Source organism: Neomonachus schauinslandi, chromosome 1, assembly GCF_002201575.2.
Source record: "Neomonachus schauinslandi chromosome 1, ASM220157v2, whole genome shotgun sequence".
NCBI lineage: Eukaryota > Metazoa > Chordata > Mammalia > Carnivora > Phocidae > Neomonachus > Neomonachus schauinslandi.
This window is the reverse complement of record NC_058403.1, coordinates 116,602,380-116,618,026: the sequence shown is the minus strand read 5'-3', so window position 1 is coordinate 116,618,026 and position 15,647 is coordinate 116,602,380. Positions and strand designations below refer to the sequence as shown.

The 15,647-nt window shown below is 38.9% G+C and overlaps 1 protein-coding gene across 1 annotated transcript in view; it reads right to left on the bottom strand.

The window, feature by feature from the left end:
- Window positions 1-15,647, bottom strand: part of SLC9A9 (solute carrier family 9 member A9) — a 554,145-nt gene that overhangs the window by 225,446 nt on the left and 313,052 nt on the right. The window contains exons 10-11 of the mRNA XM_021678860.1: window positions 8,751-8,864; window positions 6,409-6,520 (exon numbers count right to left, since the gene is read on the bottom strand). Coding sequence (XP_021534535.1) covers window positions 6,409-6,520; window positions 8,751-8,864 — 226 coding nt within the window. The remainder of the gene's footprint in view (window positions 1-6,408; window positions 6,521-8,750; window positions 8,865-15,647) is intronic.

Genomic DNA, 15,647 nt, shown 5'->3' with positions numbered 1-15,647 from the left:
GCAGGCATTGCTAACTGTTCTGCCCAGTGCCAAAAAGGTATGCATAAGGTGAGAGTAAAGATGTTGGAAAAGGATTTATTAAATGGTAGATGTATTGACTAAGACAGAAAGTTCTAGTTCTTATTTGACTGGACTTTGAACCACCTGAGGTACACTGTCTTAGTGAACCAAGTTTAGGCCACACAAAGCCAAGCTCTCTATAGGCTGCAAACCTCTTAAGGGCAAGGCCAGTATCTTTGTCTTTGTTTACCTAAATACCTACCCAAAGAGTGTGTCAATGAATGTCCACTGAAAGAAGAGCTGGAGGACTGTGAATGACTAAATGTGTACATAAGTTCATATTCCTGTTTTATTTTAAAATGTTTAATTTAAATTCAATTTAGTTAACATATAGTGTATTATTAGTCTTAGGGGTAGAATTTAGTGATTCATCAATTGCATATAACACCCAGTGCTCATTACATCAAGTGCCCTCCTTAATGGCCATCACCCAATTACTCCCCCTACCCACAACCCTCAGTTTATTATAGTTAAGAGTCTCTTATGGTTTGCCTCACTCTTTTTATCTTATTTTATTTTTCCTTCACTCCCCTTATGTTCATCTACTTTGTTTCTTAAATTCCACATATGAGTGAAATCGTATGTCATGTGTCTTTCTCTGACTGACTTATTTCACTTAGCATAATACCCTCTAGCTTCATCCACATAGTTACAAATGATAAGATTTCATTCTTTTCGATGGCTGAGTAATATTCCATTGTGTGTGTGTGTATCTATATATCTATATCTATATATATCGATATCAAATCTTCTTTATCCATTCATCTGTCAATGGACATCTGGGCTCTTTTCATAGTTTGGCAATTTGTGGTCATTGCTGCTATAAACATTGGGATTGCAGTTGCCCCATTGAATCACTATTTTTGTATCCTTTGGATAAATACCTAGTAGTGTAATTGCTGGGTCATAGGGTAGTTCTATTTTTAACTTTTTGAGGAAACTCCATACTGTTTTTCAGAGTGGCTGAACCAGTTTGCATTCCCACCAGCAGTGTAAGAGGGTTCCCCTCTCTTTGCATCCTCGCCAACATCTGTTATTTCCTGAGTTGTTAATTTTAGCCATTCTGACTGATGTGAGGTGGTATCTTATTGTGGTTTTCATTTGTCTTTCCCTGATGCTAAGTGATGTTGAGCATTTTTTCATGTGTCTGTTAGCCATGTGCATGTCTTCTTTGGAGAAATGTCTGTTTATTGTCTTCTGCCCATTTCTTAACTGGATTTTTTTTTTGGGTGTGGACTTTGATAAGTTCTTTATAGATTTTGGATACTAGCCCTTTATCTGATATTTCATTTGTGAATATCTTCTCCCATTCTGTAGGATGCCTTTTAGTTTTGTTGACTGTTTCCTTTGCTGTGCAGAAGCTTTTTATCTTGATAAAGTCCCAATAGTTCATTTTTGCTTTCGTTTCCCTTGCCTCTGGAGACGTGTCTAGCAAGAAGTTGCCATGGCCAAGGTCAAAAAGGTTGCTGCCTGTGTTCTCCTCTAGGATTTTGATGCTGTCCTGTCTTACATTTAGGTCTTTCATCCATTTTGGGTTTATCTTTGTGTATGGTGTAAGAGAATGGTCATTTTCATTCTTCTGCATGTGGCTGTCCAATTTTCCCAAAACCATTTGTTGAGGAGACTGTCTTTTTTCCATTGGATATCCTTTCCTGCTTTGTCAAAGATTAGTTGACCATAGAGTTGTGGGTCCATTTCTGGGGTTTTTATTCTGTTCCACTGATCTATGTGTCTGTTTTTGTGCCAGTACCATACTATCTTGATGTAATTTAGCTTGAAGTCTGGAACTGTGATGCCGCCAGCTTTGGTTTTCTTTTTCAACATTGCTTTGGCTATTTGGGGTCTTTTCTGGTTCCATACAAATTTTGGAATTGTTTGTTTCAGCTCTGTGAAAAATGCTGGTGGTGTTTTGATAGGGATTGCATTGAGTGTGTAGATTGCTTTGGGTAGCATAGACATTTTAACAATATTTGTTCTTCCAATCTGTGAGCATGTAATGTTTTTCCATTTCTTTGTGTCTTCCTCAATTTTTTTCATAAGTGTTCTATAGTTTTCAGAGTACAGATCTTTTGTCTCTTTGGTTAGGTTTATTCCTAGGTATCTTATGGTTTTTGGTGCAATTGTAAATAGGACTGATTTCCTTGATTTCTCTTTCTGCTGCTTCATTGTTAGTGTATATAAATGCAACAGACTCCTGTGCATTGATTTTATATCTTGTGACTTTGCTGAATTCCTGTATCAGTTCTAGCAATTGTTTGGTGGAGTCTTTTGGGTTTTCTACATAGAGTATCATGTCATTTGCGAAGAGTGAAAGTTTGATTTGTTCTTTTCTAATTTGGATGCCTTTTAATTCTTTTTGTTGTTTGATTGCCGAGGCTAGGACTTCTAGTACTATGTTGAACAACAGTGGTGGGAATGGACATTCCCGTTGTGTTCCTGACCTTAGGGGGAAAATCTCAGTTTTTCCCCATTGAGGATAATATTCACTGTGGGTCTTTCATAGATGGCTTTTATGATGTTGAGGTATGTTTCCTCTATCCCTACATTGTGGATGGTTTTTATCAAGAAAAGATACTGTATTTTGTCAAATACCTTTTCTGCATTTATGGAGAGGATCATATGGTTCTTATCCTTTCTTTTATTAATGTGGTGTATCATGTTCATTCATTTGTGGATGTTGAACTACCCCTGCAGCCCAGGAATAAATCCCACTTGGTTATAGTGAATAATCCTTTTAATGTACTGTTGGATCCTATTAGCTACATACTCCCATTTTAGATAAAGGGTCATTGTTCACCATCTCCAAAGGACTCTGAAAAATGTTTTGAGCTATGTAAAGAAAGGCTCCATATAAATGTATTGTTGAAGCATGGACAACTAGAGTCTTCCAGAGGGCTACTAAAAGTCATAATTCTAGGCATAGTTAAAAACACTAGGCTATATTCTAAAGCAAATATTAAAAAAAAAAAAATTTAAATGGGCTCCACGCCCAGCTTGAACTGTGGGGCTTGAACTCACAACCCTGAGATCAAGACCTGAGCTAAAATCAAAAGTCAGATGCTTAACTTACTGAGCCACCCAGGATCCCCAAAGGCAAATATTCTTTAAAGGGACTATCTTTCTCTTCTGGTTTCCACAGAAAATGCTAGACAATATGTTATGTGATCTGCTTCTTTACCTTCTCTCTGGCTTATGTTACCCTAAGTTGACCTTTTAAATTCTTTATTTCCTGGCAAATACATTTAAAACTTTAGATCCTGAGTAAATAGAATATGACAGAATTCATGCAGAAAATCAAAGCTGAGTCTAGAGCATTCTTTTTTGAAGAAAAATACTGCACTGCACATGGTGAACTCACCTGATGCTTCCTATACTCTGATGGGGGTCAGTAGGTGCAGTGTAGAACTTGAACTGATGTGGGAGGGGTGTCACCCACATGTTTGATTTATTGTGAAATGGACGAGGATCAGGTTTGTGTGAGAGACATGTTATACATGTTGGGGTTGGCCTGTGTTAGGAAGGGCATAGTTTTGATTTAACTTTTAGTCTCATGACCTTAGGGTAAATCTGAAGTATGATGCAGTTTAGAAGGCTCTAAATTCAAAGTCAAGAAGCTAGGGTTCAAGTCTCATTTTCTCTCTAACTGGTTGTAAGATGGTGAGCAAGATACCCAATCTCTCCATGGCTCCCTCATTCTGGCTCTCTCTCTTTTCAATCTGTAGAAAGAGACTAATAATGCCTATTCTACCTTGCTCTGGATCTGAGTCTCAAAACATTGTTCATAAAAGGTCTTAGAAAGGTTAGAGTGACTTTTGAATTGAGCATCTATGATTCCATTATATAACCACATAACATTGCAATTTCCTCATTTTAAAGCTAAGAAGATAGCTTTTTAGTGGAAAATCCAATGTTTTTTCCACCATGCCAGGGAATATCATCAATATTATTAATTTGTAATTAAGATGGCATTAAAAATAGAAGTAACCCAATTTCTTTTTTGTTCAGATTCACTTCAATGTGAAAAGCATACAAAACAAAAATCTAGGCAAATCTATAGAAAGAAGCTTACTTTGACCCAAGATGACTGCAACCCTTGAGGTCAAGCTGGTGAACTGCTAACAATGAGTGACTGATATCTAGCAGATGACATGGATGCTCAGTGTGGAAGACAATGGGTGTCATTCTCTGGATTATAATCATATATAGTAGTAGATGTCCTGAAAATTTGGCATGATGGTCTTTTTGATGATGGGAACTAACTGATTGGCATTCTCCTGAATTAAACTAAAGATATCAACTCCCTTAATGTGATGAGGTTTTAGAACAAGGCCAGATAGTAAATATTTTAGGTTTTGTGGGCCATGTGATTTCTGTAGAAACAACTCAACTCTGCCTTTGTAATGCAACAACAGACAAGACAATATGTAAACAAAGGGGTATAGCTGTGTTTCAACTTTATTTACAAATAAAGTTGGGCTAGATTTGGTTCAAAGGCCATAGTTTGCTGACTCTCTGCTTTAGAATATCATAAAGATATCATCAAATTCTGGGCATCCTCACATCCCTTGGCCATACATACTGTATTTCTGGCCTCAGTTTTTAGCATAGTTCTAATTCCTACAGCTAAGCAAACATAGGAGGTGCCAGACCCTGGAGAAACCATCAAGTCAGGTGGCCATTTGGGCAGACACTTCATATCCCTACATGGCTATTCAAAACCTCACACCTTTCTCAAAGTGATCTTTGTAAAATAAAGCATTGTTTAAAATATAATACTTAAGTTTTAAAAATAAGCCAGAGTATTTATTCTCCAGAGTAAAACTACTGATGTTTTGATGGGAAGGAAGGAAAAGTGCTTTCCAGCTCCTAGAAATGACTTGCTAAAGGGCAACCCAGTGGGGACTTCCTATTTATAAGTGATCAAACTTGCCTTTTGTTTTCCCGTAATAGAAGTCAACTTATTTCCAAAGTTCACTGCTGTTCTAAGTCAAAGATCACCTACCAGTTCAACTTATCCTCTTTATGACTCTTTCTCTCATTCCAGCGTATCTGGAAATGGAGGGAAGCACTGTCAGAAGCCTACAGAAGGGCAATTTTAAACTCTGGATCTCCATTTTTTCATACTTGGTTAAATAGCTCATTCTCAACCTGGAAACTACTAATGCTTTACTGTGCAAAACAGGCTAGAATGCAACAGAAAGTGAAACAAGTCTTTTACTCCTAGTACTACTTCTGAAAATATGGATTTTGAGACACTTGGGTGGGTTCAAAGTGGAATCTCCTCTCACCTTCGGGAATTCCTGAACCACTTCAGGGCTCAGGAATGCTTTTGTCCTTGGCCAAGTTAGATAACCTCTTTGAGGTCCTGAGCCTCAGTTTCTCCATCTAAAATATGGTTTAATATCTGCTTCATAGAATTGATCTATAGTGAGTGGCAAATAGTAGATATTTAATAAGTGATAGTTTCCTCAGTTTTTCCATATCCCCCTGCATGCCCCAAATTGTATTTGCTTGCTCTATTCTGAGTCTGTTTGTTTGTTTATTGTAATTTCACGTATATTCCCATGAACTGCCGAGTGTAAGTAAGTGTATTCATACATAGAAGGCATGTAAGGAAAAAGGTCCCTGAATAAGGCAAGACTGATGGTAGGAAAATGATTGGACAGAAAGAAATCACAACTTCCAGAGTAGTTCAGGGTCAGAAAATTCATTTGGTTTATTTTCTTTTGGACAAAGGAGCTTTCAGGTATGGTTTAAACAAGTAGAACATAAGCTTCTTGAGAGCAGAGAACTTGTCAGTTACATCCACTAGTGTTTAGAACTGCTCTTGGCACTAGGTGAGTATGCAATTAATACCTGTTTTCTCAACTAATAATTGAGCATACTTAGATATGATTTACTTTTGTGTTAACTACAGGAAGTTCCTGGAGTTTTGCATAGGAAAGGAAAGGGATTCTAGGGAGAAGTCTTAACATTGGACAAAGATGGCACCACTTATACACTATTTATCTTCAAGTACACAATATATGAAATGACTATGCAAATTCCCTGATATGAAAATTGATCTGGAATAGGTCAGGGGAAAGTCGAATACCTATTCTATGCCAGTTTCTGGCAGATACTGTATTTTCCAACAAAATTCCCTTTAGTTTCATTTTCTTCTTGGAAAGAAATCCCACTGTTGCTCAGAACTTAGAGTATCAGCATGGTACTAGGTACGATGGGGTAGAGTAGTAGATGCAATGTGTTAAGAGGACCAGGAGATCTCTACATTTCCTGAGGCTGCTTTCCACGTGCTGTAAGAGTGTAAGACAACAGGAGTACTAGCATATAACATAGTTCACATACCTGAAAACATCATCATGTGCTCAAAATTCCAAGGGATCTTCTGTTTCCGGCCCAGATTCAGGAGGAAGGAGAGGGGATATATGTTGCAGGCTCTGGCAACAAAAATTGCGAGCTACAGATAAGCACAGGGAAACATTGAGGAAAACATTGCTGCAATGAGGCTGCGAATCCTTGAACTTTAACTATTACGTTCTTTTTTTTTTAATTTATTTATTTGAGACAGAGAGAGAGCACAAGCAGGGGAAGGGGCAGAGGGAGAAGCAGGCTCCCCGCTGAGCAGGGAGCCCGATGTGGGGCTCGATCCCAGGACCCTGGGATCCTGACCTGAGCCGAAGGCAGCCGCTTAACCGACTGAGCCACCCAGGTGCCCCTAACTATTACGTTCTTAAGCTTCTCTATTTTATGGCCCAGAAAACAGGGATAAATATGTCAATACCTGTATGTCCAACTTGCTTCCAAAATTCATCTTTAAATGTCAATTCTTTTCCAGAAATAGCAGAGAACTCTGCTTTTCTTTGAATATCTACCTGGTTTAGAATTGTTAACCCTGTACCATTTCAATCACTGTAAATTTTCTCATCACATTTATGTTGCTGATGACTGACTCTTTGCTCAACTCTGCTGCAAAATGTGAGGCAGAGACCGTTCAGAGGCTGGGGCATTATCTTCTCAAGCAGCACTTTAGAAAGGATAAATGTACTTCTGCTCATGATTGCCATCTTACCTTCCATCAGTTTATACTCTCTGTATCTGGCAAGCTTCACTTACTTTTTTTCTCTTAGTGGATTTAATTTTGACAGGAATTGCCTGTCTAAATGTATAATACAACTCCTTTAGGAAGCATTTTGTTAAAGTTCAGGCTTTACAGGTTAAAATCTACAAAAATACTGGTGGTAGTCATCTCTTCCCTTTCATCACTGACTCCTTCCCTGAGAGTCTGTAGATTCTAGTTTGTCCTCAAATGGGATGGAGTTATGTGGGAAGAGGGAGCTTCCATCTAAGATGTAGGTTTTGGATGAGATTGGAGTGTTCAGTGAAAAGAGGACAGAAGGCAAATGCAGATGCTTATTGGAACAGGACTTACAGAAGAGGGGTCAACTCTCCTTGCTGTCAGGATCACATGTCTGTGATCTGATGGGGCATCTGCCCATTTTCCAGAGGACAACAGTTGCTGACTGTACTTGGGGACATCCATAGCAGCTCAGTATCCTATCAAAGAGACATCCATCCCTACTGGGGAATGCTTACACCCCAGGCCTAGAGCTACAAAAGTCCTCTGCATTAAAAGGGAGGTCTAGGGGCGCCTGGGTGGCTCAGTTGGTTAAGCGTCTGCCTTCGGCCCAGGTCATGATTCCAGGGTCCTGGGATCGAGTCCCACGTCGGGCTCCCTGTTGAGCGGGGAGCCTGCTTCTCCCTCTCCCTCTACCTGCTGCTCCCCCTGCTTGTACTCTCTCTCTCTAATAAAGAATAAAAAATCTTAAAAAAAAATAAATAAAAGGGAGGTCTATATTTTATCTGTTATTTTACTTATAGGAAAGGGTAATCTTATTAAAATAAACTCACATGTGCACTTACATAAGACATTGGAATCACATCCATAATGCTAATTTCATCTGATCTTTACTCTGTGTGTCCTATTTTCTTTCTTTTTTTTTTTTTTAAGATTTTATTTATTTATTTGACAGAGAGAGAGATAGTGAGAGACGGAACACAAGCAGAGGGAGTGGTAGAGGGAGAAGAGAAGCAGGCCTCCCGCGGAGCAGGGAGCCCAATGCGGGGCTCGATCCCAGGACCCTGGGATCATGACCTGAGCCAAAGGCAGACACCCAACGACTGAGCCACCCAGGCGCCCCAAGTGTATCCTATTTTCAAAGTCCTCACTGGAAAAGAGATTTTACCATCTTGTGACGAAAATATTTCTAAAGCTTAATAATCCTGACTATATTCAGATACACTCTAATGCAGATTAAGTATATTTCTCTGTAAAAAATGGATTGATATATTTTTATGTAAATGATTCATGATTTAAGAACATACTTTGACTATTCAGGAAATAAATATATTTTGAATATTCATTTTTTTGAGTATTCTATTCTCCTTCAGTTTTCCCCCTTATTTCTCTCAGTATTTTCCAAATTTCTTATCTTGGAAACAGAAGCATTTAATAAAGATCCCAATTTCTTAGGATCTTTTCCCTCGTACTAGAAATTACATATCTGCCATGAATTTGAGCCTTGCAATAAACTTGAGGAAATTACTTTAACAATTTAACAGAATAATCAGTAAAATAAGTAGTTTGCTCTTTTCCCTCATCACTCCATGTTCTGTATTTCAAAGGATACAAAGGCTCCGAGTATAAAAAGAGCATTGAAGATATGATTCTGGAACGTGAATAGCGCCAGGCCCATGTAACAGAAGATGACATTCTCGGCCAAGAAGTTCATAAATTCAAACAACTGAAAACAAAACAGAAACCAAAAACCATTAATTATGACTCAGGTTTGAATCCACTTAATATCTTGTAACTGTTTTGGTAAGTGGATGGTCCTCTTGTATCTGGGAAGGCCACCCATTGGCCTTGTGTTCCACTTCTGGAGGGTTACAGGGCCCCTGACTACCCTGTCGGGCCCTCTGACTCTACCCTGGCTCTCCACCCAGTGACAGATGTGGCAGCCATGTCAACATCCTATCTTCCTTTTCAACTGCAAGGCTGCTAGAGATACACCTGGGTCTATCAGCCAGCATGATCCTCCACGGAACAATTCCTACAAGGATGATAGAATATTCCTTGTTATAGAAATTTACGTGATTGCTTAAGGTATACCATAGGAAAGCATGCAAAGACTGTTTAGCTTCTTCTGACATTACTCAGTAGCTGCCCTTGAGTTCCTAGGCCCTGAAAACTTTTCAAAAAAAGTTTTAGCTAAATTACCTTCCTCAGGCAGGAAGGAGGGACAAACTTGGAAAGCTTGGAAGCTTGTAATAAGAATGAATGTCAATTATATTTCAACATTAGAATGATCAGTATCTTTCAAACCCCAGACAATGAGACTCATTAAATTGACTGATGTAGGTATATCCATTAAATGTCTACAATTTCTAGCTGGTAAAAAGAAAATGATTAATCCCAGGGATCAGTTTATGCAATGAGAACACAATAGATACATCAAATTCAGTCAGAGGAATGGAGTAATAACATGCTATGCAGAGGGATGCTCCCAAGAGTTATTCTTAGGTCATTAACTAAACAATTTAAGTTGAGCATGAAAAACGTTCTCTAACTTCCAGATCAGAAGTAAAAGGGAAATGTGTCCAGGGGCTACAACAAATACACATTTGGAAGAGACTTTAGTTTATGTTCCAGAATTTTCATTTGGAAGTTTCTGAAACTTCATTCTCAGCCCTACATAAATCACCATGTTAGGTAAACGTCTCTGGAGGCATTTCTCTTGACTTTTTAAGGACTCATTATTTTTTCATGTAATGTATTTACAGCCCCACAAATAATGCCCAATACCTGCTTACCGACAGTTGACAGAAAGAAAAGCAAAGTCTTGTCAGAAACATTATTTAAAGCCAGTAATAGAAATAAAGGATTAAAAAAGACATAGCTCCTGTGGTCTTTCTGCAGTGGCAGTGATCATTAATTATCCTGAGGACTTGTTTCACATTCCAGACCAGCTCATCTTAACAAACACTGTCACCCAAATAACCACAAAAACTTGAAAACATGCGAGAAAATAGAGGGGATGGGGAACATTTTGCTCCCTCCTCATATCTTTACTTTTTCAAAAAGTGAGATTTGGCTACTGTCTTAATTTGCTCAGCCTACCATAACAAAATACTATAGACTGGCTGGGTAAAACAACAGAGATTTATTTCTCATAGTTCTGGAAGCGGAGAAGTCCAAGATCAAAGGGTTATGTCAATCAGTTAGGTTCTGGTGAGAATCCTCTTCCTGATTTGCAAACAGCAGTCTGCTTGCTGTATCCTCACATGGCAGAGATCTCTCTCTCATGTCTCCTCTAATAAGGGCACTAATCCCATCATGAAGGCTCCACCTTCAATACCTAATCAGCTCCCCAAAGCCTCACCTCTATATACCACCACATTGGAGGTTAGGACTTCAACCATAGGAATTTGGTCGGGGGAGGGACACAAACATTCAGCTATGGCACAGCTATCCAGTTTTTAACATTAACAAACGCATGCAAGATTAAATTCATAGAGTCTCTTCTCCTGTCCCCCATCCCAAGTACTGTAGAAGGGACATTTTGCCATCTAAGATCCACCTCTTCTTGGTGGTCATACTCCAATTTCCCTCTGGGGTCCACTTTCTTCCCCACTCTCAGCTCACATGTTGAAGCCTCCATTAGCTCAGATCTGGAATATATGATTTAGGACTAAACCACTCAAATCAATGCATTTCTCTAGCCAGAATGTTTGGTTCAGAAATGGGTGTGGTGCATTCAGAGCCAAAGAAATACAATGAGACCTGGCAAGAAATGCTGGGACAAAGACCCCCATCTTTTCACAGTGTGAGAAAGTAGGATGCACGCTAGGGAGCTGCTGCTAGCCATCTTGTGATCACAGGGGAAACAGTGGTCTGAACGAGAAGCCATGTCCTGACAACGCTGCTCAACCTGTATTCAGCCTCTCCCAAAGCAAAATCTACCCTTGGACTATTGAATTAAAAAGACCAAGAAATCACTTTTTTTGTTGGAGGTGAGGTTTCTATCACTTAGAACGATATATATTCCTTCACAGTCCTGTACCAGTTTAACAAAACAAAACAAAACAAAACACCTGACTCAATATGGGTTATAAAAAAAAGGGTGGGTGATCAACTTTTGACTTTGTTCAGATAGCAGCAAAGTCAGTGACCCCTGCCCAACACCACCCCTACTTCCACCTCCCAATTTCAATCTATTCCTCACATTAAAGGGAAAAAAAAGATTTTTCTCCTTCTATTGGTTGTTGTGATGTGATGGGAATTCTCCCCCTCTTTTTTTTATTATGTTATGTTAATCACCATACATTACATCATTAGTTTTTGATGTAGTGTTCCATGATTCATTGTTTGCATATAACACCCAGTGCTCCATTCAATACGTACCCTCTTTAATACCCATCACCAGGATAACCCATCCCCCCACCTGCCTCCCCTCTACAACCCTCAGTTTGTTTTTCAGAGTCCATAGTCTCTCATGGTTTGTCTCCCCCTCCGATTTCCCCCCCTTCATTCTTCCCCTCCTGCTATCTTCTTCTTCTTCTTTTTTTTTTTTAACATATAATGTATTATTTGCTTCAGAGGTACAGATCTGTGTGATTCAACAGTCTTGTACAATTCACAGCACTCACCATAGCACATACCCTCCCCAATGTCTATCACCCAGCCCTCCCACCCCCCCTGACTCCAGCAACCCTCAGTTTGTTTCCTGAGATTAAGAATTCCTCATATCAGTGAGGTCATATAATACATGTCTTTCTCTGATTGACTTATTTCATTCAGCATAATACCCTCCAGTTCCATCCATGTCGTTGCAAATGGCAAGATTTCATTCTTTTTGATTGCTGCATAATATTCCATCATATATATATATACCACTTCTTTATCCATTCATCTGTCAATGGACATCTTGGCTCTTTCCACAGTTTGGCTATTGTGGACATTGCTGCTATAAACATCGGGGTGCATGTACCCCTTTGGATCCCTACATTTGTATCTTTGGGGTAAATACCCAGTAGTGCAATTGCTGGATCATATGGTAGCTCTATTTTCAACTTTTTGAAGAACCTCCATACTGTTTTCCAGAGTGGCTGCACCAGCTTGCATTCCCACCAACAGTGTAGGAGGATTCCCGTTTCTCCGCATCCCCACCAACATCTGTCGTTTCCTGACTTGTTAATTTTAGCCATTCTGACTGGTGTGAGGTGGTATCTCATTGAGGTTTTGATTTGGATTTCCCTGATGCCGAGCGATGTTGAGCACTTTTTCATGTGTCTGTTGGCCATTTGGATATCTTCTTTGGAAAAATGTCTGTTCATATCTTCTGCCTATTTCTTGATTGGATCATTTGCTCTTTGGGTGTTGAGTTTGATAAGTTCTTTACAGATTTTGGATACTAGCCCTGTATCTGATATGTCATTTGCAAATATCTTCTCCCATTCTGTTGGTTGTCTTTTGGTTTTGTTGACTGTTTCTTTTGCTGTGCAAAAGCTTTTTATCTTGATGAAGTCCCAAGAGTTCATTTTTGCCCTTGCTTCCCTTGCCTTTGGCGATGTTTCTAGGAAGAAGTTGCTGCGGCTGAGGTTGAAGAGGTTGCTGCCTGTGTTCTTCTTTAGGATGTTGATGGACTCCTGTCTCACATTTAGGTGTTTCAACCATTTTGAGTCTATTTTTGTGTGTGGTGTAAGGAAATGGTCCAGTTTCATTCTTCTGCATGTGGCTGTCCAATTTTCCCAACACCATTTGTTGAAGAGACTGTCTTTTTTCCATTGGACATTCTTTCCTGCTTTGTCAAAGATTAGTTGACCATAGAGTTGAGGGTCCATTTCTGGGCTCTCTATGTGTCTGTTTTTGTGCCAGTACCATACGGTCTTGATGATGATAGCTTTGTAATAGAGCTTGAAGTCCGGAATTGTGATGCCGCCAGCTTTGCTTTTGTTTTTCAACATTCCTCTGGCTATTCAAGGTCTTTTCTGGTTCCATACAAATTTTAGGATTATTTGTTCCATTTCTTTGAAAAAAGTGGTTGGTATTTTCTTGGGGATTGCACTGAATGTGTAGATTGCTCTAGGTAGCATTGACATCTTCACAATATTTGTTCTTCCAATCCATGAGCATGGAACGTTTTTCCATTTCTTTGTGTCTTCCTCAATTCCTTTCATGAGTAAATTTTCTAGTTTTCTGAGTACAGATTCTTTGCCTCTTTGGTTAGATTTATTCCTGGGTATCTTATGGTTTTGGGTGCAATTATAAATGGGATTGACTCCTTAATTTCTCTTTCTTCTGTCTTGTTGTTGGTGTATAGGAATGCCACCGATTTCTGTGTATTGATTTTATATCCTGCCACTTGACTGAATTCCTGTATGAGTTCTGGCAGTTTTGGGGTGGAGTCTTTTGGGTTTTCCACATAAAGTATCATGTCATCTGCAGACAGTGAGAGTTTCACTTCTTTGCTGATTTGGATGCCTTTTATTTCTTTTTGTTGTCTGATTGCTGTGGCTAGGACTTCTAATACTATGTTGAATAGCAGGGTGATAGTGGACGTCCCTGCCGTGTTCCTGACCTTAGGGGGAAAGCTCTCAGTTTTTCCCCATTGAGAATGATATTCGCTGTGGGTTTTTCACAGATGGCTTTTATGATATTGAGCTATGTACCCTCTATCCCTACACTGTGAAGAGTTTTGATCAAGAAAGGATGCTGTACTTTGTCAAATGCTTTTTCTGCATCTATTGAGAGGATCATATGGTTCTTGTTCTTTCTTTTATTAATGTATTGTATCACATTGATTGATTTGCAGATGTTGAACCAATCTTGCAGCCCAGGGATAAATCCCACTTGGTCGTGGTGAATAATCCTTTTAATGTACTGTTGGATCCTACTGGCTAGTATTTTGGTGAGAATTTTTGCCTCCATGTTCATCAAGGATATTGGTCTGTAATTCTCCTTTTTGATGGGGTCTTTGTCTGGTTTTGGGATCAAGGTAATGGTGGCCTCATAAAACGAGTTTGGAAGTTTTCCTTCCATTTCTATTCTTTGGAACAGTTTCAGAAGAATAGGTATTAATTCTTCTTGAAATGTTTGGTAGAATTCCCCTGGGAAGCCATCTGGCCCTGGGCTTTTGTTTGTTGGGAGATTTTTGATGACTGCTTCAATTTCCTTCGTGGTTATAGGTCTGTTCAGGTTTTCTATTTCTTCCTGGTTCAGTTTTGGTAGTTGATACATCTCTAGGAATGCATCCATTTCTTCCAGATTATCTAATTTGCTGGCATATAGTTGCTCATAATATGTTCTTATAATTGTTTGTATTTCTTTGGTGTTGGTTGTGATCTCTCTTCTTTCATTCACGATTTTGTTGATTTGGGTCATTTCTCTTTTCTTTTTGATAAATCTGGCTAGGGGTTTATCAATCTTGTTAATTCTTTCAAAGAACCAGCTCCTTGTTTTGTTGATCTGTTCTACTGTTCTTTTAGTTTCTATTTCATTGATTTCTGCTCTGATCTTTGTGATTTCTCTTCTCTTGCTGGGTTTAGGCTTTATTTGTTGTTTTCTCTCCAGCTCCTTTAGGTGTAGGGTTAGGTTGTGTATTTGAGACCTTTCTTGTTTCTTGAGAAAGGCTTGTATTGCTATATACTTTCCTCTTAGGACTGCCTTTGCTGCATCCCAAAGATTTTGAACAGTTGTGTTTTCATTTTCATTGGTTTCCATGAATTTTTTTAATTCTTCTTTAATTTCCTGGTTGACCCATTCATTCTTTTGTAGGATGCTCTTTAGCCTCCATGTATTTGAGTTCTTTCCGACTTTCCTCTTGTGATTGAGTTCTAGTTTCAAAGCATTGTGGTCTGAAAATATGCAGGGAATGATCCCAATCTTTTGGTACCAGTTGAGACCTGATTTGTCACCTAGGATGTGATCTATTCTGGAGAATGTTCCATGTGCACTAGAGAAGAACGTGTATTCTGTTGCTTTGGGATGGAATGTTCTGAATAGATCTGTGAAGTCCATTTGGTCCAGTGTGTCATTTAAAGTCTTTATTTCCTTGTTGATCTTTTGCTTAGATGATCTGTCCATTTCAGTGAGGGGGGTGTTAGAGTCCCCCACTATTATTGTATTGTTGTCGATGTGTTTCTTTGCTTTTGTTATTAATTGGCTTATATAATTGGCTGCTCCCATGTTAGGGGCATAGATATTTACAATTGTTAGATCTTCTTGTTGGATAGACCCTTTAAGTAGGATATAGTGTCTTTCCTCATCTCTTATTACAGTCTTTAGTTTAAAATCTAATTAGTCTGATATAAGGATTGCCACCCCAGCTATCTTTTGGTGTCCATTAGCATGGTAAATGGTTTTCCACCCCTTCACTTTCAATCTGGGGGTGTCTTTGGGTCTAAAATGAGTCTCTTGCAGACAGCATATTGATGGGTCTTATTTTTTTATCCAATCTGATAGCCTGTGTCTTTTGATTGGGGCATTTAGCCCATTTACATTTAGGGTAACTATTGAAAGATAGGAA